Source organism: Schistocerca serialis, chromosome 1, assembly GCF_023864345.2.
Source record: "Schistocerca serialis cubense isolate TAMUIC-IGC-003099 chromosome 1, iqSchSeri2.2, whole genome shotgun sequence".
Lineage (NCBI taxonomy): Eukaryota > Metazoa > Arthropoda > Insecta > Orthoptera > Acrididae > Schistocerca > Schistocerca serialis.
The window spans coordinates 828,289,817-828,316,759 of record NC_064638.1 but is presented as its reverse complement, the minus strand read 5'-3'; the positions used below and the strand labels follow the sequence as shown (position 1 = coordinate 828,316,759).

Genomic DNA, 26,943 nt, shown 5'->3' with positions numbered 1-26,943 from the left:
GATGAAGTAAAGTGTGACTGAATTAACAGTACCATAGACTACTGAAGACACAGTTATCACGCAAGGACTGGCAAAACAATCTGCGTTTTGAGAAACTGCTGGTGTGCTTGACTCAGCAGAGTCAACTACGCCGTTAATTGTTGGGAGGATGGCGACGGCTGAGAGCTGCAGGCGTGTGCTGACGACATGCAGTCTTGTCCCGTAAAGCTTTGCCTCTTCCCGTCGTGACTTGAGACGAGCGGGCGCCTCCTCTACGCTGGCACACACACGTACACACTCCCAGACGCGCTCACAAGCACAAACACAGTACAGTACGCACATACGCACGGCGCTTCAGAACGTTGCAGGACAACAACCGCTCTTCGGTTGTAGCTCTGCCACACGAAACGTCTGCATATCTTTTAATACGCAGAGCAGTCACAGCCATCGACATTGATTTGAACACTATAGTGGGCCTCACAACTAATTCAACCATCCAGTTTAGAAGGTCCTAGAGGTACTCGTAGAATCAAAACCATCACACGAACCGTGAATATTTTAGAGGTATGTGATCCTCCCGAACGTGAACGTCACACGCATTGCCACAGGATCTTTGGTGCAAAACACAAGGCAGTATATTCCATTGTACGCTCTATTTCATCCCATTTACCATTTTAAATGTGCCTAAAAATGTAACAAATGGTACGCGGGCAGTTTGGTAATTCACGTAAATTTCTATGAAAGTGTGGCAAATTTTCTAAAGTGGTATGAGTGTAATGCTTCAAAATCTTTACTGAAGATCGAAATAACTATCCTTTGTTTTCTCCCACCTGATAAACGTATAGTGTACAAAGTGGAAAAATGGATTTCATGCCGTCTGAGAATTTTAATTTAAACCCTGTAAGTGCAACACACATGAAACCAGTTTATATCAGTATCACATGAACTGCAAAGGACATTAAAAGTGCATATTTATGTTCAATCAGATTGCGCATGCTTGCAGAGAATTTAGAAGGGAGTGTGTGGTTCGCATACACATTTGAGAAGCCTCTTTGAAATTTCATGGTATGCCGATAAAAAATCGCGTCGGTGTGCTATATACGTAATGATTCAGGTATTTTAACTGAATGATGTTTATTGTACACGCTGCAGGAGAAACTGTAAAAGAAATTTCCCGTGGGTAATGGTAGGTACCAAGAATAAAAACCAAGAGAATTTCAGTGAAGCACTTGGAAATTGTTTAGCATATTCTCCAGCACTTTTGCGAATATTCGTGATTGTGAAAGAAACTTCAACATATCGCAGTGTTTAATCTGCTATCAAAATTACAGATGAAGACTGGTGAGATCAGATCGAAAAATGCGAACTCGATCCTTCGACAGAAAATTTGTGGCTGTAGTTTGTTTTGGATTTTATGTGTATAGTCTTAAAATATATCCTCGACAAAGGCAAAAAGCCATAAAACAGAACTCATTATAGCGAAAGTGCAGCCTCTAACCTTCTCCATTAATCCCAGTAATATTTTTCCATTTATCAAACTAGAAAACATTTCGTAATGAGAAGATACTTTTATCTGACGGTGTACTGATCGCTTCCAATAACGGATTAGCTTACTGAACGACGAAACCTAGTTTTCTGGTAGGATAAAACATTGAAAACTCGATCTGCTGAGAGTATAGCTATCGATGAACACTATTATTAGATAAAATTGTCTATTAACTGATTCATTAATTTCAATATCAAGTACCAAGCTTATGAAACTACTCTCGTACATTTTAGAATATAAACAGTCTTTTGTTGCGAAATTAATTAGTGTCAGTTAATGACATTAAATAATTTCGGAACCAAGACTGTTTTTATTATGATACAAAACGAAACTGGTTGCTGTAGCACTCTGCCACAATGGAATGGAATAATTTTCACTCTCATACAATTACGCAGCAAGAAAATCCAACATTCCTCACATTTATCTGTTCCCGGGAGCTCACTGTGATCGACAGTCGTTTATTTACGTTTTGGGATCGCCAGTTAAGCTATAAGAATCATCTGTGAGTCTGTTTGAAGGTTTGTGTGACCACAAGCGTTCCGCAGTTGATAGTAAATGTACCCTGCGGTGCAGACGTCTGGTCTGAGACTCTTTGATGCGGTCTGTTTCCATATGATCACAAGAGTGTACCAGAAGCGGTAACAAGGTTTCCTGGAAAGTAAAGCGAGCTGATCAATTTCACAGTGAACTGTCTTCATGGTTGTGTTTTTCCTAGTCACTAGCGCGCCATCCGTCAGTTCCTGTCTGAAAAATGCGTCAACGAAAGACATTAAGTTCTACACACAAATAGGTATGTATTGGTAATGTGACTGCAACGACTAACTGCAGTGTAATTACCTTTACATCAGTTTTGTTTGCCCTAAACGAAATTACCAGAGCTTCACCGATAAATTACAAATTATAAGCGAAGAATGATTTACTGATTTGGAGAATGAAAAGTTTCTGATTTTTTTTCCATAATCTTGTGATAAGTTTCCGCAATGGTACTTGATGTTAAATGTTAAAATATTTTCTCAGACAGTATCTGCCAAGAAATAATCAGTTTATAAGTTGCGACCAAATACTACAATGGTTATTCTGAGAAAAAAAATTAAGATTCGTCAATCATAAAAAAGTTTCTTTATACCGAACACTGAAAGAAGAAAAATAAGCAGTCGAGGATCCCATTCAGTGTGTGGGAGCTCTTTACCGGTGGGACTGTAACACAGATGGGACGTCATTTCCATTCCATTTCAACGGCAGTTAGTCAGTAATACGCTATTTCCAGTCTGCCTCTTTTAGATGTATTGATATCCGCTCCATTTCCTTCATTTATCATCGCATCGGTGTAATTCGTCTATTCCGCTCCCCCGCTAACGTGGAAGTTGTTTTGCTCAAGCGAATCGATAAACAGCCTGCTCCAGAAATGCATTCTTCGCTTGCGAATAGCGCCCCAGTTATTTCCTTCTTTGTCTTAAGTCTCGGCGCTTATTGAGTAGCGACAGAAAGGAACAGGTCGCTCGAAGAGAGGTGGTTGTCCTGCAACGCATTGCTTAGAACTAATTACTGTATCAGCTAAGGTGTCGGTGACTGCTTCATCATGCCAGTGCTGCGGAAAATGATCCCCGTTTCCTACAAAAGACAACTAAGTTATCACACACAATTAGTGCACAGGAAAGAAATATATACTAATCGTTACAGTTATGCAACACACGACAGTTCAAATCTACTACAGTCAGCTGCACACTTTATGAGCGATTGAAAAATAATGATTGACACGATTAACTAACATTATGTAAACTAGATTATTCCAGAATGATCTTTAGGAAAGAAAGTTAGCTGGTGAGGAACGTCCTCAATAAAGTGAACAGGGAACAGTAAAAAACTAAATCACTTTTCATTCTGTGTGCTTTTGTGATTAATGCACATGTAACTCATATTTTATCTGTTACTCCTAGAATTATAGGTAGATGTTCTTAGCTAGAAACTCGTGTGCAACACACTTCAGTAAAAATTGCAATACAAATAAGAATAATAAGTGGAATAGTGAACAAGTAAAAATCGTTCTAGACTTCTCTGTTAATCATTTTCGAACTGAAGAGGTTGTAGATAATGAAGTGTGCTACAACTGTTCTGGTGGCTTTTTAATTACGTTTTGTCAGATAACAGAACATTTTAGGAGCACATAATTAAAAGCTGGTGGCTACGACGTAAGCATTTTTTAATCATCTATGAAAAGCTTACAGTTGTGACTAAGGGAAGCACTTTGTAGTGTCATTCATTAAATTATGTCTTCGATAGACATCATTACTGATAAGGGAAATAACTGACGCAAAAACTGCCGCCTGTCGAATAGACAAAATATCGTCATTGCAATACAGCATGTGTCCCCGTTTAGAAAATGCCTGCAGAAGACAAAGTATTTGAACAGGACATAATAAACCTAGGTATTCATTTAATATGTGTCACATACTCAGCTCATAAAACGCAAAGCATGCTTAACTATACTCTCTTAACGTGCAGAAGTAGCCAAGAAAGATCGCTGTATTAGTACGCTTACGTTGAGGTTTATGGCTAAATGTATTATGGTTAGCACAAACACCGACTTTCCTGCCATTTGACAAGAGTGACTAGAGACACTCATTGCTGACGATTGGTCAGGAGATTCGGAAGCATTCCGAACGAGGCTGAGACTATTAAGAGTACACCTCTCCCGAGGTTCAGCACTTTTTACTGTCTACGGTTCCTGGAAGACTGACATACCACGTGTAGTGTTGTCAGAGGTCTTCCTGTCACGTACTTCAGCCCAGTTGACATAATACTTGGGGTAGTGGAGCCAGAAAATTCATTAGTTTCAGACCGAGAAGCACGTCCAAGTATTTGGTCGCCAGCACCCTGCTACTCGACGTTTGGCTCTACAGACAATAACACGGACCCTACATTACTAACTGCCTCCACTAATACTCATTTAGGGAGAAAGAACTTTAGAATTCCAAGGAAGGTTACTAGAGTTGGAAGAAGAGTTAAATAAGGTTACATTGGATCAATCCGGTGTATCAGTTGTGCGGCGTAGAAACAAAGTCCGAACAGCAAGAAATGGGAACATAGCTTTAACTACAGAGGATCCGAGTAGGAAGGGAATTCCCATGTTTGGTTTATTATAAGCGCTAAAATTAAAAGCAATATTTCAGATAGCGAAGTACGTTCGGAATCTTGTTTTAAAACTGTGAATGAAGATTCTACATTGAAATCTTTTTAGGTCTACGCAACAACGTACCATATTCCGATGAGTAGGACGACTTTACTGTGAGTAATTGGTAATATATTGTAAACGCCACTACAAGATAATGGGAGATTTAAATTCGAAATTAAGACAAAAACTCAGGAAGTATTTTTCAATGGAAGCATGTGATACCAGGAATGATAGTGGCCATACGTTAGTATAGTTAAGGAGAAGAACAATATATTATTATTCTGAATCACGAGAAATGAAATAGACATGACATAAAGAAACGACTAACGTACAGATACTCTCCGTAACGGACAAGATATTCATTTAACTTTTTATCAACTCTATGGAAAATCACTAGGGTGGATTTTAATAAGGCGGAGGAAGTCGCTGCCGCATAATGAACCACTTGCAAGTGGTGAGCGATAAACAGAAAGGAGCAATGAATGCGAATCACTGTTTTGTTTGGAATCCGTACACTTCGAAAATATCTTTGACTCAATTTTAACGAAATCTGTGCTAACAACCCCTAAAAGACAAAGTATTACTTCGACCTACGACAGTATACTGAGCGGAACAGAATAATTTTTCTTATCCTTAAACTGGAAGAAGTCCACCTCCGTAGCTGAGTGGTGCGTGCGTCTCATTTCTATGCCGAGGATCCGGGTCCGATTCCCGGTCTCGTGATGCCAACTGAGAAGTTACTTGAGTGAAAAGTAATGGCTTCGTAGCCAAGAAATCAGTCAACGGCTGGGAGAGCTGTGTGCTGGCTCCATGCCCCTCCGTACGGCACCCGAAAGACGGCAGTTGGCGCGAAGCTCAAGGGAATAGAACGGACGTAGGAATCTTACTTCTATTTCCAATCATAAATTCATGACTCAAAGGATGTTCAGAGAAATTTTACCATATTCTCAGTAATAACGTAAAGTAGATGTCTCCAGAGTGGTGAGCATATAAGAAAGAAGGAAGTAAGATCATACTTTAACATCCCGTCGACGACGAGAACATAAAAGACAACTCAGATTGAGGAACGGTGAGGGAAGGAATCGGCCGTGTCCTTTCCAAAGGAACGTTCCCAGTATTTATACCGAATGATTTATGCAAACCACAAACAACCTGAATCCGGATGGTGGATAGGGAACTATGCAACAGATATGCCGAAAGCGAATTCAGTGACGTGTGACATGTTTACAGAAGAAATAAACATTATCGTTATAGGACAGAAAATGTGGGAAACAATAGTATTTGAAACAGAAGTAAGAGTTTACAGCAGATGCAAGATGTAACTTCCTAGGCCAAAAATGATCTTATTCGAAGTATCGCTGACAGTCAGGTTATTTCACACAACAGTTTCAGTCAAGGAAAAATTCCGCATGGAATTAGGTAGGTTGACAGAATTCAGAGGATACGTGTTGGAAGTATTACGTGGAAATATTACTCGCAATTATTACGTAATCACAATTTAAGATACTGCAGGGAAGGAAACGAAGAGGAGTGTTACAAATAAATGGTGGCACGTTAATTAGTAGAAGGGGTGGCCTTAAAAACAGAAATGTAGAACAAATTACCATTTTAACAGATTTTATATATTCACGGAAAATAATGGCTGTTCTTTACATCGAAAGCAAAGTAATTTTTCATTTGCGGTACTAATACTCTCACGCATTTGTTTCAGCCGTCAGCTAATGCGACCAATTTGAATTCAGGTTTTTGAGACACAATGTAAATGTGCGCGTCCCCGTTGTCATTACATGCGTACCAATTTAGGTATCTCTCGCCTTCATTACTTTGCTCTGAAAAAGTCTATTTTTTCTTGATGTTAACGGCTTGTTCTACCCCTGACTTCTGATTGCAAGGATAGCTGCTGTCTATCGCTACACCCACAGAAATGGAAGAGCGTGAGCATAGTGAAGCATGCTTACTGACGTATTGAGCCTCAGTATACAGTATGAACGTTAATTTCATATTTTTGTGTGCTTTTAGTTATGTGTTATGTCTTTTTGTGAAGTTTGCGCCTGCGGCTAGGCCGGCTGCTCTGCGCACACACCCACCTGTGCCGTTGATCCCCGACGGCCGGATGCGAGCGTCGTAGCGACCTGGCCCCAGGATCTGGTCCAGCACCTGTTTCTCCTTCTCGCGGAAGTTCATCTTCTGCTGCGTGCACCTGACACACAAACGCGCCCTGCCTCCCATCACGATACCAACCATGCTCGGCTGTCTCTCTCTCACATACTCACTCATTCATTCTTGGTCACAGCTGCACACACACACACACACACACACACACACACACACACACACACACACACAAAACACACAATGTCTCTTCCTACACTAATACTGAATTAGGCGTCTATGATTATACTCGGTATAACAGATCATAGTAGTCCAAAAAATAAGTAATTTCGTTCAACAGGAAAGAACTCAGCTGGCCTAAGAATGATCTTTCAAGGATCTCAGTAGGAAACAGTTTAGTAAATTCTTCCTACGACGGCTGTTCGAAAAGTAAGGTTCAATAGGTCGCGAAATGGAAACAACAGTGAAAATTCGATGAAGTTTTGCACAGGTGTGCTGGGCAGTGTCTCTACTAAAGCTGTCGATCACGTTACGTCACTCTTTTGAGGCCTGAGTACACAGTGAGATGCGGAGAACGGTAGTTCTCCGGCCAATTATAGGTGCCCGCTGAGGGGTTTCGCCTGATTTAATGCAACCCTACATAACGTACTTGTCATGCGTTTCCTTCTTCATGATAAGTCTCGACCGCACACTGCAGGGCAACGACCATGGCTCTGCAGTGTTTTCCACGAGAATTGTTTGATCATCAACCACAAAGCCTGGACTTAGCCCCCTCTGATGTCCATCTCTGCTCACATGAACCGATGGCTATTAAGACAACATTTTGACACAGACAAAGAACTGCACACCAGCACAGAGGAAGTGGCGGGAGCACAGTCGACTGCCTTCTATGACAAGGGCATTGGAAGTTGGTACAAGGCTACGACAGATGTCTAGGGCGGAGCGCCAACTATGTAGGGAAGTATCTGGAAGGTGTAGCAAACTGTCGCAAACAGAACATTCTTTTCTTTTTATTGTGGTTTCCATTTCGTGACCGATTGTTCCATCCGTCCTGAGTAGCTTTTTGTACATTTTTCGCAATTCTGTTGAAACACACTGTGGTTCAGCTACCTATGGGTTTTAAGGAATCTGCATCATATTCAAAAACCACGCATGAGATTTTTCTATGTGGAATCTATCAATCCTACAGAGATAATGAACAGCACCTTGTTGCAGGATTTTTAATGTAGTTAAATTTTGTAACGGGACACGACTTCACTTGAGGTCACGGTTTTCGAGCTACTAAAGAAAAACGCGTTTGAAGGTTACTTTTGTAGGCTTTTCTTGAATAATTCGAAAACTGCGATCTCTAGCGAAAACGTATCCCATGAAAAAATTTAACTAGATTTATTTTCCTACAACAATGTCTCATTCAGTTTTTCTGTAGGACTAATAGTTTGGAGGTAGCGAGCAATAAAATGTGAAACTCTCACACATGGTATTTGAAGGCGTGGTGGGTTGCGTAAACCCATAGGTAGGAGCAGCTGAGTCGCCCTCTGTGGAAGACATTTGTGGACATCTTACATACGTAAGGTCACAGTTGTGTTGCACAAGAGGTCTGTTCATAACGTTACGCCCAATTACATAGATATGAAAAATTCTGGAAAACAAACTTTGGTGACTTCAGAAATCACAGATGCCTTTCAGTCTAGACTTAAAGGTACTAACAACTATAACAACTTTATTAAATGATAGCAGGCAAAGCAATGATTAACATCTATTATTTCCATTCGAAAACGGAGATTTAAAAAAGCTTTTAAAATAGAGCTAAAAATTCGTTGCCAATATTGGCCCTACACAAAAAAGTCACAATAATCTTTAATCTTTTAAAATGTTTTGATAAAGGTGGATAAAACATTACTAAACAGTAAACTAGTCTACAAATAACACCTTGTTTATTTTACCAATTTAAATTAAAATCGAATCAAAAGTTATTTACAGAAATCGCAAACTTAAATGTCTCCTTCAGCCCCACAGCTACCTAAGTATATACAGATTTGGAATATGACCCATTTAACCCTCACTTTTCCGCAAATGATTTGAAGGAATTTTCATCACCTAAGGTGCAGGTTGCATGACAAGTCTGGTGTACCCGCAGCGTTGATGACGAGGTCGTTATCGCTGTCCACAAGAGGAGGATCGCAGGAATCGTTGAAGAATTGGATCGTTTCGTGGGTCGAATTTTCTTTTTCTGAAGGTATGTCGTATTTCCACGAGCCCTGCCCACTAGCCAGTCTCCAGCCCCGGAAAAGCTCAACGTCGTCTTTTTGACAGCGCTTTTGTGAAGCGATTTGGTTAACTGATTTTTGTATGGCATTCAGTGATGAGGCTTCCAAAGTTTATAGCTGGATGGTCCTGAGAAGAAACGCGTGAGTCCGTATCTCGTGATAAATTCATTTTAGCCAGGAGATCTTTGAGATTACTTGGCTGCCTCTGCTTCTTGGCTTTAGATATTTGCCTTGAATATTTGTGGAGATCTGTGCTAAAATATTGACATGTAGCAGTTTTGTAACCATTGTATATGTATTGCCATACGATAAATAAATAAATAGTGATGAGACTAGTGATTCCTGCTTTGCGTCCCGATTTGTTGGTTCTCTTCTTAATCTTGGGGACAGGAGACATGTCGCCAGAGAATCCGCATTTGAAATCCCCATGGAATTGTGTCGTGTTTAAAGAGGGCCTATATTTACGGTAACCACACCTAAGCCAGGTGGCCCCTGTCACATGTAGCTAAAGACGTGGGTGACTACAGACGTGTTTTTAAAAGTAGCTTAGTATTCTGCTTTCCGTATATGACTGTGAAATTGTTTTAAACTAACCATAAATACATTAAAAGAAAACTTTTCACATCTGCCAAATGTTTGTACTCTAGAAAAATTCCAATTCGCACAGTAAGCGACTTTACAATCCACAGTAGTTGAAAGGAAGTTTCCAGCTGTTTACTGGTATCTTCTATAAGCAAGCGGTGCCGTTTACAGTCCCGGACGCCTGTCTTCGGCACCTCCCATACCCTTTTGGAGAGGGGTACCCACATTTATGCCTATGCCCGTTTTTACATATTCTCTTCTACAGTATGCTCCAATAGACTGAACTTAATTCGTAACTGCTCTAAGTGTGTGTCGTGGCACAAGCCAGAGAGTGGCTCATTCGTCAGATCCGAACGTTGCACTCAAGGAGCCCGCAGTTGCTGTTCGATAGGCTAGGCTGTAAGCGTACGCTCGCCCTACCCCTCCAATTAAGAGTCCTATAAGCAGCACTGGCACTCATTGCCATTACCTGCACGGTCGAGTTCGTGAGCGGATATCGACAACCAGTGCAACGTAACGTCAAAAGCCGCCTCTCAGTTCTTACTCAGGACAACAGTGAGGTATTCCACGTTGTCTAAAACTGTCACTGCCTATTTTAATGACTATGAGGTCATTCCATAGAAATCAAATTCAACATTTTAACTCGGTAGTAATCAAACGAAATTGAATTTGCTGTTGTCATCGTTAAAAGAGATTATTCGAATGCCAGAACTTTACCGTTACATGTTTCATTTCCAAGGATACGGGAGCAGGTTGAGAAAATTCAAGACGTAGCAGATGAAGACTGTATTGTTCGATTTAATCCTTCTTTAAATGAACGCACTTTTCCAACGTTATTTCCTGACGTGTAATTCTGGTAGATCTAAAAATATATTCCTGTATTTTTCGATTTAAACCTTCCTTAAATGAACGCACTTTTTCCAACGTTATTTCCTGCAGTGTAATTGTGGTAGATCTAAAATTATGTTTTGCTATGTTCACCACATCCTCTTCGGTGGACTGAAAATATGTGCCAGTTACAGTGTGAATTAGTGGATGTCAGATGGCGCCGATTGTGATAAATAGGACAGACGTTCCAAACATCCTTATGGCAGATCTGCAGTTTTCCTGTTCCCAAAACATGTTTTCGGGTAGATACATTTTCTGGAAAAAAGATGATTTTTTTTCTTTTGCATCTTCTGCCAATTCGCCAGTATTTTTTCATACATCTGCTTTAAAACCAAAGTATTTAGGCTTATTGCTCTATCATCTGTAAGGTAAACAATAACAAGAACCCATTTTTCACCACACTAAACACTGGCAGCAATTATTGTGCAAGATGAACTAAACCCTACAAATATAAATTTTCACTCATCTCAACGACATCACAACATGTGGCAGGAGTATATAAAAAGCAGCGGTCTTGGGTAACTTCTTATATGTTCATTACAGTACTGAAAATACTTCTTCCTACTGACATGAGGAATAACGTTGTTCATAAAGGGCCAGGGATAACAACTAAGGAGCTGCAGTGGAGCGGCTTATCGCAATGAACTACGCGTCGGGCAGTGAATGCGCTAATCCATAATCTAGTAAACTCTGCTGTGACTAGGTATAATGAATCAATCTTAAGGTCGCTGCTTGTACCCAGATATATCGGAATCCACGGACCGGAGCATATTTCCTTAAGAGTAGCGTGTTCATCAGCCTTCTGGTTAGTTTGAAGCGGCCATCCCCGATTTCCTCCGCTATGCTAAGCTCTTCATCCCAGAGTAGTACTTAACCCTATCTTCCCAATTATTTGTTGGATATATTCAAATCTACTATGTCCCCTACAGTTTTCACTCTCTGCAGCTACCTTTAGTACCTTGGAAATTATTCCCTGACGTCTTAACACACGACTTATTATGCTCATTCTTTCCACTGTTCCTTTTCCTAGCCGTTCTCCTCTTATCAGTCCGCTGAATTTTCAGCATCCTTTTGTAACACCACATCTCAAATAATTCAGTTCTCTTCTCTACTGGTTTTCCCCTAAGTCCACATTCTCTTCCATATAACGCTGTGCTCCAGACGCACATTCTCAGAAATGTCTTCCTCCACTGGAGACATACGTTTGATACTAGTAGACTTCTTTTAACAATGATTGCCACCTTTGCCTGCTTCTTCCATACTCCTTGCTTTGCCATGCGTTATTTTGTTTACAGCTTACAGAATTCGTTCGCTTGGTCTTCTACGAGGTCCCCAGTTCTGATGTTAAGTTTCTGCTAATCTCAATTCTGCTACTCCTCATTACTTTCGTCTTTCTTTGGTCTACTGTCAGACCATATTCTGTACTCATTAGGCTCCTGATTCCACTTAACATGTCCAATAATTCTCCCTCGCTTTCACTGAGGATAGCAGAGCCATCAGCGAATATTATCATTGATGTCATTTCACCCCGAATTGTAATCCCCCTCCTGAGCCTTTCTTTTTTTCTTTCGTCATTGCTTCTTTGATGTACGGGCTGCAAAGTAAGGAAAAAGCCTGCAATCTTTCCACACGTTGCTTTTAATCGCGGCACTCCTGTCTTGATCTTCCAGTGTTATTGTTCTCTCTCGTTTCTCGTAAATATTGTCCATTACCCGTTTTTCTTTATAGCTTATACCCGCTTCTACGAGGATTTCAATGACCTTGCACCCTTTTACATTATCAGACACTTTTCCTGGGATCACGAATTCCATGACAGTGTCCTCGTTTTCCTTAAGTCTTGCTACTATTCTTAAAAGGAACTTCAGAACCATCTTTCTGCTGCTTTTACCTTTCCTAAAGCCAAAATGATCGACATCCAACAGACTCAAAATTTTTTCCAGTCCTTTTTATATTTTCCTCGTCTTCAAATCCAACGTTCTGATATTTTGCTGTTGATTTCAGTCGTTATTTCCGGTCCATCGATTGTGAACCTGTGCCGTCCCTGTGAACTGCAGGTAGCACATTTCAAGACAGACTTCACAGCCGGGCCGTCTATCGGCATTCAGTGCTCTACATATTAACTACTTCTGGTTTTTGCTAATAGTCATAAAAATATGAGATTCCTATACATAACCCAAAAGACAACACTAAAATACGTTGTCGAGTCACATTAATGTGACCACCTGTCAGACTTCCGAATAACCATCTTTTACAGCGCGGATCACTGCAAGACGAGCAGGAAGACAGTCTGTGAGGTTCTTGAAGGTAGCTACAGGGATGTGGAGCCATGCCGACTCCACTACTGTGGCTAGCTGCGCTAGGTTTCTCGGTTGAGATCCACTGGACAAACAGCCCGATCGATGTGGTCACACAGATTCTCCAATATCTTTCAATCCGGCGAGATTGTTGGCCAGAGGAGTACGGTAAACTCATCCTGCAACTCCTCGAATGTCGCAAGTACACCACGAGCTGTGACACGTTGCATTGTCCTGCTGGAAGATTCCATCATGCAGAGGAAAATCTAACTGCATGTAGGGGTGGACATGGTCTCGAAGAATAGATGCACGCAAGTGTTGATCCACTGTGCATTCCAGTGTGACGAGATCACCCATGGAATGCGACGAAACCGTTCCCCAGACAACAACGCTCCCTCGATTGTTGCAGGGTGTTTGCTTACAGACGTTTTGCGCCTACACGCCAACACCTGTCCGATGGGGCATAAAACGTGATTCATCTGAAAAGGCCACCTGTCACCACTCAGTGCACATCCAACTGCGCACTGGCGTGTAAATTCCAGCCTTTATCTCCAATGAACAGCAAACAACACACGTGCGTGAAGCAGGCGCTTGTTGCGGAGGCCCATACGCAGCAACTTTCGCTGAACGGCCGTTGAGGAGACACTGCTAATATCCTCTTGGTTCATCTGGACGGTCAGTTGCTCAACAGCTGCACATCTGTTCGCCCGAACGCATCTCCGCAGCCTTCGTCCACCCCTCTCATCTATGACCAGTGATGCACAACAGTTGCCTCGACGCTGTTATTGGATAGCGCCATTTTATCCTTGCACGGTATACTTTAACCACGGAGGCACGCGAACACTCCTCAAACGTATCCGTTTCAAAAATGCTTTCACCCTTTCGCCGAAAGCAAATGACTATGTGCTTCAGGACGTCAGATAAATCGCTCGGTTTCCCCATTACGACAACGACTGCACTTTTGCTTCCCCCGACACGCTATATGCAGAGTGTAAATTTTAAGTTGACAAACCAGAATAACTCGAAAAATAAGCTTAACACGAAAAAATGTGTAGAATCCAAAGTTGATTATTTTCGAGGGAGACATCTGCTGGTGCTAAAATTAGCCCGCCACCCCAGCCCCCTGGGGGGTCAACATTTGGGTCAACATTTGTAAAACTCAATTCCTCTCTCTCAGACCCCACCCTATGGGGAGAGAGGGAGAGTCTTAGTTTTAGCGAATCAGAATTTACGAAGTAAATAAGTATTTTTTATTTATCCGTAACCATTTTCCACGCAAAAATGAGAACATGGATTTTCTTTAATTACAGCGCCAGCTACCAAAAATCGAAACAAATGTTGAAGACAATATGTACGTAATTTTTTTAATGTAGAATCTGATTCTGCAACAAGAAATGGGGGTTCCCATTTGAAATTTTGAAGTTTCTTCCCGCCCCACTCCCAGGGGGCTGGGGTGGCGGGCTAATTTTAGCACCAGCAGATGTCCCCCTCCAAAATAATCATCTTTGGATTCTACACATTTTTTCGTGTGAAGCTTATTTTTCGAGTTATTCTGGTTTGTCAAGTTTAAATTTATTCCCTGTATACCCTCCGCTGCTAGTACTGCCACTTGCCTTCTGTGAGTGGTTATTGAACATTGACGTCAAACGTAGGCGGTGTTCATCTTAATTTGACTAGGCAGTGTATGAATACTGAGAGAAGCCAGTTAGCTGCAGAGCTGATCATGTACTCATCAACTGAGTCCCCTAACATATTGCATCATTCAGAAATCATGTCCCGAAAAATCTAAACTTGCAGTCTTTAAGAACAATGTGCCAGCAACAAGTGATTGAAGTGGGAGAGACGTGGCGTACATGCAAGCTGAGGGGCGCTCTCGTGCGATCGCAAGAGTCAGGCTGAAGAGCTGCCGAACGAAGTAGACACGTGAAACCATGCGGCAGTAGGCTTCACCGACGTCATAGGCTGAAATATTAACACATGCCTTAGAAGGGGAGGCCACGATGTTGGGATCACAGATGTACTTCAGGCTTCGTACACCTGTAGTAGGCCGTTAAAACAACGTAATCTACAAGTAGTAAGGTGCACTACCCTGGCAATTCTGAGAAAATCGCAAGAGAAGGTTTACGCGTCATTTATGGACCTGATGTTTCTGTTCGTAGGTGCCCGACATTACAGTTCATGGTGGTCAACTGGTTAGCGTTCGAGATACGTAAGATGAGCTTGTAAGAGGCGACGGTTCGACTCCAGCTCAAACCTAATTTTTAATCTATTTTTTTTTCATCACTGGTCATATGACATTTTAGAGGTTATGTAATTAAGAAAACTATGTGTATTTGCATGAAATCTTAGTAAATTTCATGTTATTTGACTACTTACTGTTTTTAATTAAATTTCATTATTAGAACAAACATATTTATAGCTATCGACAAGTAAACGAAGAAAATAGAGTTTTCCTGGAAATTTATGCCTGTTGTGATTTGCGAAATCCCTTATACATACAATCTGTTATGGTACGCGCAACTACTTTGCACCCCGACGCTTCGAGCTGCAGAGACAGAGGCAGACCACATTTGGCAGCTAACCCGTGCCGCGGTGAGACGTTGCTAATGTAGCAAAAACAAATAGTGTAGGTGCAAATGTTTTGAATGCCACAGAATTTACAGTTGTACTACAAAAAGGAAGGTTTGAACGGAAGTCGAACCGTCGGCTCATACACGTTAGCCTTACGAAGCTCGAACGCGGACCACTTGACCACAATGAACTCTAGCCTGCGGCACCTATGCACAGATACATCAGTTACATAATAGACACGTAAAACTCCTCTTGCGATTTTCTCGGAACTGCCTTACTACTTGTACATTATGTTGTTTTAATGGCCTTCTAAAGGTGTACAGAGTTTGAAGCAAATTCGTGATCCCAACGTCGTGGCTTCCACTTGTAACATGGGATGAAACAGATTGATCCGTCTCACACCGTGACATTTCGATACGGCATGCTGCTGCTACACCTATGCTCAAATGTTGAACCAGTGGGTTGAACACACTCGTATCAGCTTCTAGAGTACATTACAAACAAAGCGTCAGATTGTACTGGCTCGTGGACATCGTCGCTGGTGTGCTGAGTTCCAAATTGAAGAGGTATTGGGCGAGTTACACTACACTGTTGAAACCATTGTGGATAAACACCAAGCATGGTGATTTGAGTAACCATTAGATACAATATTTCATCTCGAAGTCTTCGTATTTACAGCTGTGTGAACAGCAACCGTTACAAGAGGAATGACAGAGGGCCTGTCTTTCAGGCTGCTCCACATTCCATACTTCGGCGACACAGTGCCTCATCTTGCGCGACAAAAAATATGCAATGTGTCTTCAAAACAAGAAGGGTGCTATTGCGTCTCTGACCTGCTACGTCACCCATCGATCTAGTCTGTAATATGGGTAGCCACTAATATTTTGCCAAAATGAATCCAAAGTCGCTGCTAGTGCATTGTACATATGCAGTCAGCGAATTGCTTTATTCCACAGGTACGCTTCCCAGATAACTCTGATTCGATGCTGCAATGTTTAATGTCAGTTGGAACATCACATATTCTAAATTCTCAAAGGCAGGAATCGCGTACAAAATCATTTATACACTCTCATATTGCTAAACTGTAGTGTAAAGTTCATTTCTGTCACATGTATCCTTCTCGATGCAGTAATTTTCACGTTACTTGGACTACATTATGGCGCTAACAATCGAATCAGTTCTGACGACTATTCGTCACAAGATTCCCTTTGGGACCCAAGCGAATACTGCTACTTATTAATAGCCAAATTTGTACGGCGTTATTCCAGGGGTTACACTGTTGTTTGTTTGGACGTGAAGCAACATACACTGCCCAACTGTGTACTTAAATGAATCTACTCTGCTAATTCTCTAAGCAGTGTCACGTACATACACCGCAATCTTATAAACGTAGTTATTGTAGTAGTAAATGTGTAAAGCGACTGTATCCGACCGAAGCTGACAACCAACACACCTGAATAATCGTAAAATTTAGGGAAACAGGCGTTCGCTTGTTAGGAATGGCCTGAAATAACAAACAAGTAAGCTTACACGTTTATGCCAACAGCAAAGTCATCCACTAATTTTAAATTCAGTAAATAATCAGTCTGTTCGGAGAGACTCGTTTCTGATTTAAATACTGAAAAACTGCGCCAGTACTTATTTTTTATACTTAGCACAACGTTTTTGAGAATTTATTCTCATTTTAATGTGTATTTGTATAGACACATATTTTCTATGATATTTGCATGTGTGATTTTCTGCGTCTCTTGTCTTTTTGAGGTTTTACTACAATCGGAAAATTAGAGAAAATTAATCTTGTATTTTTTTATATGCTAATATTAGACATGATATTTTTGTTTGTCTGTTTACAAGTATTGTGTGTTTCCATTACACAGAATTTCGCACGATACAAATTATCACTTACGCTTTTGTTTTTGTAATCAAAACAGAACGCAGACCTATTACGACATTATGGTTTACGGAGAGTTTGTATACAGCCCGGTGTGTTACATTTTCTGTGGATTACATTATATACATACATCCGGCTGTAAGTTATAAAATTTATTTTACCATTACTGATCATTGAATTATAGATTATGTTTCTATTTTCTCGTACTGTATATGAAGATATGTACGTACTGTATTTATGGATACTACTGCAATTGTCAAATTAAGGGTAAGCTTTTGAAAAAAATAAGTGATTCGCTGTGTAGTTTGTCATTGAGAGTTTTTTCTCTTTGCTGTTTGTTGTGTACAGAAATTTCAAGCTCCTCCATTAAATCAATTGTATGAGATTTTTAGAAGTGGCGGTGTATCTTAAGATCTTCTCCTATGTCTATCAATCGGTGTCCAGCGTTTTCATGAAACAGATGAAAACGAAAATAAATTCTCGAAACGCGTTGTGATAAGCATGAAAAAGTATGTTAACTGGTGCATTTTTCATTGTTTAGATCATGAATGACACAGCCTGAAGCTTTCAGAAAACGTCGACAGTGATATACGAAATTAATAGACTTGTTTATGAACGATAGTAGGTCACGAAAGACAGTTTTGACACTTACCAGGCATCTGGCACGTTGGCGGCCAGCAACAGCAGCGCACAAAGCCACCACGGCGTCTTGCAGAGGTCGCTCATCATGGTTCCTGCAAGCAGACCGTATGACATCTCACTGAATCATCAAATGAATCACAGTATAGCATGGGGGATCATATCTGAAATATGATGTTCCTTTGCAATTTCCAGTAGGTTTATGTAACCACTCCCACTTACGTCTAGCCAATATAATAGTAGGTTGGTACATAACCTCGAGCGTTTTTCCATAAGTTCAGTAACTCAACATACACGTATTAGGGCTTTAATCATCAATTATATTTATTCTCCTTCGCTATTTACTACAATCTATCAGGGTTGGGAAAACTTTTCAATTCCCCGACTGTAGAAATCACGTGGGTTTGAGGCTAAAAATTTCTTCCAGCAATGTTCGGAGCGCATTTCCACACGGAATAAAAGTTCAAAATAATGGTTCTAATGGCTCTGAGCACTATGGGACTTAACATCTGAGGTCATAAGTCTGCTAGAACTTAGAACTACTTAAACCTGACTAACCTAAGGACATCACACACATCCATGCCCGATGCAGGATCCGAAACTGCGACCGTAGCAGTCGCGCGGTTCCCTACTGAAGCGCCTAGAACCGCTCGGCCACAGCGGCCGGCAAAAGACGTTCCTTGAAAGCTGTTCAATAGAGGGCGGTAAAACTGAAATCTGAGGGTGCAAGATCAGATGAATACCTTAGGTGCGGAATGACTGCCCTACCCTATTTCTGTATAGTGCTTTTGTCAGTCTGCCAGAATGCTGGCGGGCATCATCATAGAGAAGCATCGCTTCGCGTGGTCTTCCTAGTCGTAGTTCTTGGAATGCGTCTGAAAATATTTCAGTTATTGACAGTAAATGTCAGCAGTGATGTTACACCTCGGGGTAACAATTCGTGGTACACCACGCCGTCGCTTTTCCCTCAGATGGTTAACGTTATCTTTTGTGGATGTGTGTAGGTCTTTGTACGGTCAGTTGCTTCTTTGTTTGGCCTCATCCATTTGTTTCTTTTCCTTATGTTAGCATAAAGACACCATTTCTCGTCACCAGTAAAGATACAGGATGGGAATGGTCGGTGTTGTTCACGAGCCAGTTGATGACGAGCGAGCAGAGATGTCCACCCGCTGATTTTCGTGATTTTGGCTTAGAGCATACGTTATTCAAACATCTGATTTTTGAACCATCCCCATTGCATCCAAGTATCGGAAGATGGTGGAATGATCATAGTTCATCAAATTTGCCATTTCTTGAGCACAGTTTCGTAGATCATTGTGCATTAATGCGTTTAAACGATCTTCATCAAAGCCCGATGGCCTTTCTGAACGTGGAGAGTCTCTATTGTCAAAACAATCCAACCAAAAACGAAAATTTATTTGGCTGCCGTTTTCTGTCCAAAGACGTTAGCCTCATACACGGTGCAAATGTTTCTGGCTGCCACCGCTGCTGTCACCCCTCTATTGAACTCAAATAGTAGAATATGTTGGAATATTCCAATTTCTCCACAGGGCATTACATTTTCTAGCCTCCACAGATCCACTTATTATCTACAATTGACAAGGTAAACTCAAATACCAACACTGAACTACAAATAAAATATATCAATGGATAAATAAAAGCATAGCAACCGGAATAACGGCATACAAAACAGAAACGCTACAGACTTATGTACCAGCCTAATACAAAGTGGCATTCATTTACAATTTCTATTTAAATTCTACAAAACATTAAATATCAACCGTCCAGCTTAACCTTTACAGTAGTTAATATAAACGGAACTTCTCTGTTCTCATTTATCCACATTGAACAAATACATGCCTGAAATCACTTACAATAACTAGGCCTAATTCTCTTATTGACTTATATACCAGAACTTTTGATACACCGCTGTAAATTCCGTTCTATATTAGAGCATGGATAAAAAGTTGTAAGAAATGACTCTCTAAAACCGAACATACTGTCTACAAAAGAAGGAAGTGTGACTCAACGAATATACTACTCGACTCTTGTGTCAGTCGTTTCCTGTTCATTCGTTGGAAATATGTAGCATTCAGCACATGAGTGGTATGTACCATGAAGCTTGAACACAAGGCATTTCACTTGAGTACACGTCCATCGGAGTGCGACTTCAAATATCAGCCCGTAAAAGCTTTTCTGTTTGCTGGACAGACAGATTACGAAGTCGTTAGAAAATATTTACGCAACATCGTAATTTGTTTTGTTGTCGGTGATCCTCAAAACCGAATCCTATAGCTTTTTAGGAATTGCCCTGACACTGAAAGGACCTAATGCAGACGTTTGTTGATTCCAGTAAGTCCTACTCTAAAGGCGCTCACCACTAGATGAATTCCTTCTATAAGTATACAGATTCACTGCATTAGTTGTTTTTTCCCTGACTATGCACCCGACATTTTCTGGTGGGAGGCAATAATCAGCTATCACTAACTACGGCTTATGCACATAGTTAAAAGCCGACACGCAGTCACTTATTAACACTCTGCCGTCCGGCGACAGCACCGCGAAGTCGTGCGTGAAATAGCGGTCAACAGCCGGCGACACTACAGTGGTGTCGTGTGCATAGTGTCGCTCAGTGGCCGGCGAGACCACAGTGATGTGAGCATAGTGCACAGTGGCCAGCGACAGTATTTCAGTATCTTTTGCATTCTGTTGGTGTTTTGTTTAGGTAACAATAAGTTGCACATGTCAACAAGTTTTATATTTTTATAAGTGCTTGTGCCCTTTCATCATGGCAAACGAAAGAGACGATACGATTATTTACGATGAAGCGTGGGGCAAAACTTGGAGGTTGCCACTACATCGCGTACGTCTCGTCATGATACAGTTGACAGACTTTCCGGTCACATAAAGCAAGACCAACAACTAGGCCTACGTATTTCCGAAACGAATAAACGAAAATGGAGGAACTGCCATACATGTCCCAAAAACAAAAAAAGAACAACAAGCTTAAAGTGCAAGTCTTGTGGAGTTGCGTTTCATCTTGGAGACTATTTTGCTGCATATCATATGAAAGAGAAATACTAAGTAACAAAGACAATGCAAATAAACAAATGCCGCGCGGGATTAGCCGAGCGGTCTAAGGGTCTGCAGTCATGGACTGTGCAGTTGGTCCCGGCGGAAGTTCGAATCTTCCCTCGGGCATGCGTGTGTGTGTTTGTCCTTAGGACAATTTAGGTTAAGTAGTGTGTAAGCTTAGGGACTGATGACATTAGCAGTTAAGTCCCATAAGATTTCGTACACATTTGATTTTTTTGAATAAACAAATATACGAAACAATCAAATTTTGTATTTATTTACGTATGTGTATCTTCGAAATTTCATGACAGTAAGGGAACAGGGTTGAGAACTTACGCGAACTAACGATGAGATTAGTAAAACGTACCATTTTATAATCTCCTGATAATGTCAAGAACGGCCGGCGACAATCCAAGTAATCCGAATTAGCGCTGCTAGTGTCAAGCTGATTAATTTGTACGAGACGTGCGGACGGGAAAGTGTTTATAAGTATTAATAGCAGCAGTCTCGTCCCTCTTTTTATCGAACCCTATGTTTAGAACGTTAAAAGTTTTGTTTCTCTTTCCTCCAATACGCGTTTTATCCGAGAAGTTGAAATTGGTGCAATACAGTCAGTGAATATATGGTGGTATATTGCAAAATTGCCCAACGCTTGCGCTTAAATATCTGTTCAACCAGTTCATAATCCGCTGAGTGTTCGCAGGTACCTGTTGTCGGCAGATAAGGCTATCCTATTACCTCCGCGCTGGCACGCCAGCCACGTTGCGGTGAAAAATGCTGTTTACGCAGCTGCCGAGCAGTGTTGTGGTGTTTTATATTAGCTGATTAATCCCGGGGAGGGCTTTGTTTAGGCGGGCCGTTCTAATCCGGCGCCAGGAAGCGGCTAATGCGGACAGAACAATGCGGTCAGTGGGCGCATTGTGCCCCGCGACAAAGCGAGCCCGCCGTGTACTCTGCGCTCCGCCGTCTCTTAAAAGCGGCCGCGGAAGCCACCCCCCAAAAAACTGAAGAGTATCTTCGACAACAGTCAGTCTCAGATTCGCATAACGCACAACTATCACGAGAAACTGGCGTCCCATAAACAAATGAAGTCATCGACAAAAACTTCATACAGGGTGAAGGAATTTCTGGGATTGGATTATATCAATAGGAAGCAAGAGTAATGGTGGTATAAGTCAACTTCTAAATTTCTGTGTCAATGCTGTCAAATGGCTGATATTAAATCAGTATTGTGGGAAACTGCTGCAAAAAGGAACAAGCCCCCCCCCCCCCCCTCCCCGCACCACTGGTAGCCGCGCGTGTTAATGCGACCGTTTCTGTGACGGGGAGATATGTCAACCCATGACCGACTCCTCCCCGCAGATTAACGACGAAGGGTCGATGTGCTGGCCAGCCTTGATGTGGCTTTTAGGAAGTTTTCCACATCCCACTAGGTGAATACGGAGCTGTTTCCCTCGTTCCGCCTCAGATACACGTTATGCAGACATTTAGAACACTTTCTCACACTTGCACACAGATTTTACTTTATACGCAGACAGATTGGGTACATTGCTTCTGCCCTGTGGGATGAATAGGAACTGATGACTTAGTTGTTTGATCTGCTTAAATATTCAACCAGAATCTAAACGCCATTACGCAGAAGGAACACGTATAAGAATTCCGCATCCCGTTATTAGAGATCGGCCCCAACCACGGGAAAAAGGGTGAGGATGGAAATCAGCAACGTGTTTTCAAGAAAACCATTCCTGCTTTCGCCTTAAAGGAGTCGCAAAAATTACGTAAAAGCGAATTCTGAATGGTTGGACGGAGATTTGAACCTCTGTCCTCTCGAACGCAAGTCCGGTATTTAACCACTATGCCCCTATTTGATTTTGTATTTATAACCCTGTGTTCATCTGACCAGAAGTCTTTTTCCTCCTGCCACCGAACGTCACTAATTCCCACTACATCTAACTTTAACCTATCCATTTCCCTTTTTAAATTTTCTAACCTACCTGCCCTATTAAGGGGCCTGACATTCCACGCTCCGTTCCGTGGAACGCCAGTTTTCTTTCTCCTGATAACGACGTCCTCTTGAGTAGTCCCCGCCCGGAGATCCGAATGGGGGACTATTTTACCTCCGGAATATTTTACCCAAGATGACGCCATCATCATTTAACCATACAGTAAAGCTGCATGCCCTCGGGAAAAATTACGGCAGTAGTTTCCCCTTGCTTTCAACCGTTCGCAGTACCAGCACAGCAAGGCCGTTTTGGTTAATGTTACAAGGCCAGATCAGTCAATCATCCAGACTGTTGCCCCTCCAACTACTGAAAAGGCTGCTGCCCCTCTTCAGGAACCACATGTTTGTCTGGCCTCTGAACAGATACCCCTCCGTTGTGGTTGCAACTACGGTACGGCTATCTGTATCGCTGAGGCACGCAAGCCCCCCCACCAACGGCAAGGTCCATGGTTCCTGGGGGGGACAGTAGATAAATGGCGAAGTAAATGATAGGGTTACTGGTAATGTTGGTAGCATTGGTAGGGAAAGAAACATAAATGAATGTGTGAGACAGAAACTGAGATCCGGTGAGTTCAATTCGTATTTTGTTTATTTATTCGTTTGTTTTGCACATCATTAAAACCGTACATCGTTCAGTGTTAATTCATTGTGAATTTTATTTCGATACAAAATATAAATTGCACTTTATAAATAATAAAAGTCAGTTGATCGCGTAACTCCTGCGCTTTTATATGACCAACGTTAATCATGATTAAAGGCAAGAGTTTCCCGTTGTTACTGGTAAGTGTGAAAGTTAATTATGAGTAACAGAAACATGTTTTATATGAGCTCGACGAAGTATTGAAACGATATTTGACATGTTTTTGTTTTGAGTTTTTATTTTTTATTTTTAATTATTTATTTTTTTACGAAATTGTGTTTTCTAGCGCTATATGATTAATCTATATTTTTCTTTATTTTTACTATAACATCCCTCTGTTTTACGTTACAGATCAATAATTTTAAAATAAAATCTGAATCAAGCATTGGCTGTTTGAATGTTGGTACAAATGCCGTGGGAATTTATAAATAACAGACACGAGAATAAGCGCGTATAACAGAAATGTTCCGTAGGTTGCACGGGCCTTTACGTATCCTCACTCATTTTCTAGACGGTCCACTGCTTCTGTTTATAGCGGATGTAAGAAGACATTAATCGCATACGCAAAGAAAGGGTTCGAAATGAGGTATGCCCGATGGTATGCAACAACTTAACGTACAGGTAATGCGGTAACGATGTTAACTGACCAAGGGCACTAGGAAAACTACCGCAGACTGCGCTTGACACTGTACCATACAAGCGGCTTGTAGTGAAATTGCGTGCTTATGGAATAACATCTCAGTTATTTGACTGGATTTGTGATTTCCTGTCAGAGAGATCACACTTCGTTCTAATTCATCGAGTAAAACAGAAGTAATTTCTCTCGTTGTCCAAGGAAGTGTTATAGGCCCTCTGCTGTTTCGTATCTAAATAAACGATTTAGAAGACAATCTGAGCAGCCGTCTTAGATTGTTTGCAGATGCAGCTGTCGTTTATCGACTAATAAAGTCATCAGAAGATCAAAACAAACTGCAAAATGATTTAGAAAAGATATCAGAATGGTGCGAAAAGTGGCATTTGACCCTAAATAACGAAAAGTGTGAGGTCATCCACATGAGTGCTAAAAGGAACTCGTTAAACTTCGGTTACAGAATAAATCAGTCAAATCTAAAGGTCATAAATTCAATTTAATATCTAGGAATTACAATTACGAACAACTTAAATTAGAAGCAACATACAGAAAATATTATAGGGAAGGCTAACCAAAACCTGCGTTTTATTGGAAGGACACTTAGAAAATGTAACGGATACACTAAAGAGATTCCCTACACTACACTTGTCCGTCCTCTTTTAGAATACTACTGCACGGTGTGGAATCCTTACCAGATAGTATTGACTGAGTACATCAAGAAATTTCAAAGAAGGGCAGCACGTTTTGTGTTCTTGTGAAATAGGGGAGAGAGTGTCACTGAAATGATACAAGATTTTGGGTGGAAATCATTAAAACAGAGGCGTTTTTCGTTGCGACACAATTTTCTCACGAAATTTCAATCACCAATTTTCTCCTTCGAATGCGATAATATTTTGTTGACGCCGACCTACACAGAGTGAAACGATCATCATAATAAATTAAGGCAAATCGGAGTTCGCATGGAAAGATATAGGTGTTCGTTTTTTTCCGCGGACTGTACGAGGTTGAAATAATAGAGAATTACACTCCTGGAAATTGAAATAAGAACACCGTGAATTCATTGTCCCAGGAAGGGGAAACTTTATTGACACATTCCTGGGGTCAGATACATCACATGATCACACTGACAGAACCACAGGCACATAGACACAGGCAACAGAGCATGCACAATGTCGGCACTAGTACAGTGTATATCCACCTTTCGCAGCAATGCAGGCTGCTATTCTCCCATGGAGACGATCGTAGAGATGCTGGATGTAGTCCTGTGGAACGGCTTGCCATGCCATTTCCACCTGGCGCCTCAGTTGGACCAGCGTTCGTGCTGGACGTGCAGACCGCGTGAGACGACGCTTCATCCAGTCCCAAACATGCTCAATGGGGGACAGATCCGGAGATCTTGCTGGCCAGGGTAGTTGACTTACACCTTCTAGAGCATGTTGGGTGGCACGGGATACATGCGGACGTGCATTGTCCTGTTGGAACAGCAAGTTCCCTTGCCGGTCTAGGAATGGTAGAACGATGGGTTCGATGACGGTTTGGATGTACCGTGCACTATTCAGTGTCCCCTCGACGATCACCAGTGGTGTACGGCCAGTGTAGGAGATCGCTCCCCACACCATGATGCCGGGTGTTGGCCCTGTGTGCCTCGGTCGTATGCAGTCCTGATTGTGGCGCTCACCTGCACAGCCCCAAACACGCATACGACCATCATTGGCACCAAGGCAGAAGCGACTCGTCTCCATTCGTCCCTCCATTCACGCCTGTCGCGACACCACTGGAGGCGGGCTGCACGATGTTGGGGCGTGAGCGGAAGACGGCCTAACGGTGTGCGGGACCGTAGCCCAGCTTCATGGAGACGGTTGCGAATGGTCCTCGCCGATACCCCAGGAGCAACAGTGTCCCTAATTTGCTGGGAAGTGGCGGTGCGGTCCCCTACGGCACTGCGTAGGATCCTACGGTCTTGGCGTGCATCCGTGCGTCGCTGCAGTCCGGTCCCAGGTCGACGGGCACGTGCACCTTCCGCCGACCACTGGCGACAACATCGATGTACTGTGGAGACCTCACGCCCCACGTGTTGAGCAATTCGGCGGTACGTCCACCCGGCCTCCCGCATGCCCACTATACGCCCTCGCTCAAAGTCCGTCAACTGCACATACGGTTCACGTCCACGCTGTCGCGGCATGCTACCAGTGTTAAAGACTGCGATGGAGCTCCGTATGCCACGGCAAACTGGCTGACACTGACGGCGGCGGTGCACAAATGCTGCGCAGCTAGCGCCATTGGACGGCCAACACCGCGGTTCCTGGTGTGTCCGCTGTGCCGTGCGTGTGATCATTGCTTGTACAGCCCTCTCGCAGTGTCCGGAGCAAGTATGGTGGGTCTGACACACCGGTGTCAATGTGTTCTTTTTTCCATTTCCAGGAGTGTATTTTGAAGGTGAAGCGGTGGGCTGTGGCAGGCACTTAAATGTGGTTTGCAGAGTATCCATGTAGATGCAGATGTAGATGTACCGTTGACAGTCTACGGTAGCGTACGGTAGTTTCACAACTCTAGTCGTGACAGACATCGATTACTTTCCGGAAGTTAAGAAACGGAACGCCATCCTGTGCTCCACATCCTGCAACGTTCTGTATACCGTGTATCATGAAGTATTC

At 42.0% G+C, this 26,943-nt stretch overlaps 1 protein-coding gene across 10 annotated transcripts in view; it reads right to left on the bottom strand.

The window, feature by feature from the left end:
• LOC126484627 (glutamate-gated chloride channel) overlaps positions 1–26,943 on the bottom strand; it is a 724,772-nt gene that overhangs the window by 160,547 nt on the left and 537,282 nt on the right. For 6 of the 10 annotated variants that reach the window (XM_050108232.1, XM_050108236.1, XM_050108244.1 and 3 more), the window contains 2 exons: positions 17,955–18,036; positions 6,785–6,915 (listed from right to left, as the gene is read on the bottom strand). In XM_050108232.1, coding sequence (XP_049964189.1) covers positions 6,785–6,915; positions 17,955–18,031 — 208 coding nt within the window. In that variant the 5' untranslated portion in view covers positions 18,032–18,036. The remainder of the gene's footprint in view (positions 1–6,784; positions 6,916–17,954; positions 18,037–26,943) is intronic. The other 4 variants (XM_050108267.1, XM_050108275.1, XM_050108252.1 and 1 more) reach the window with 1 other exon arrangement.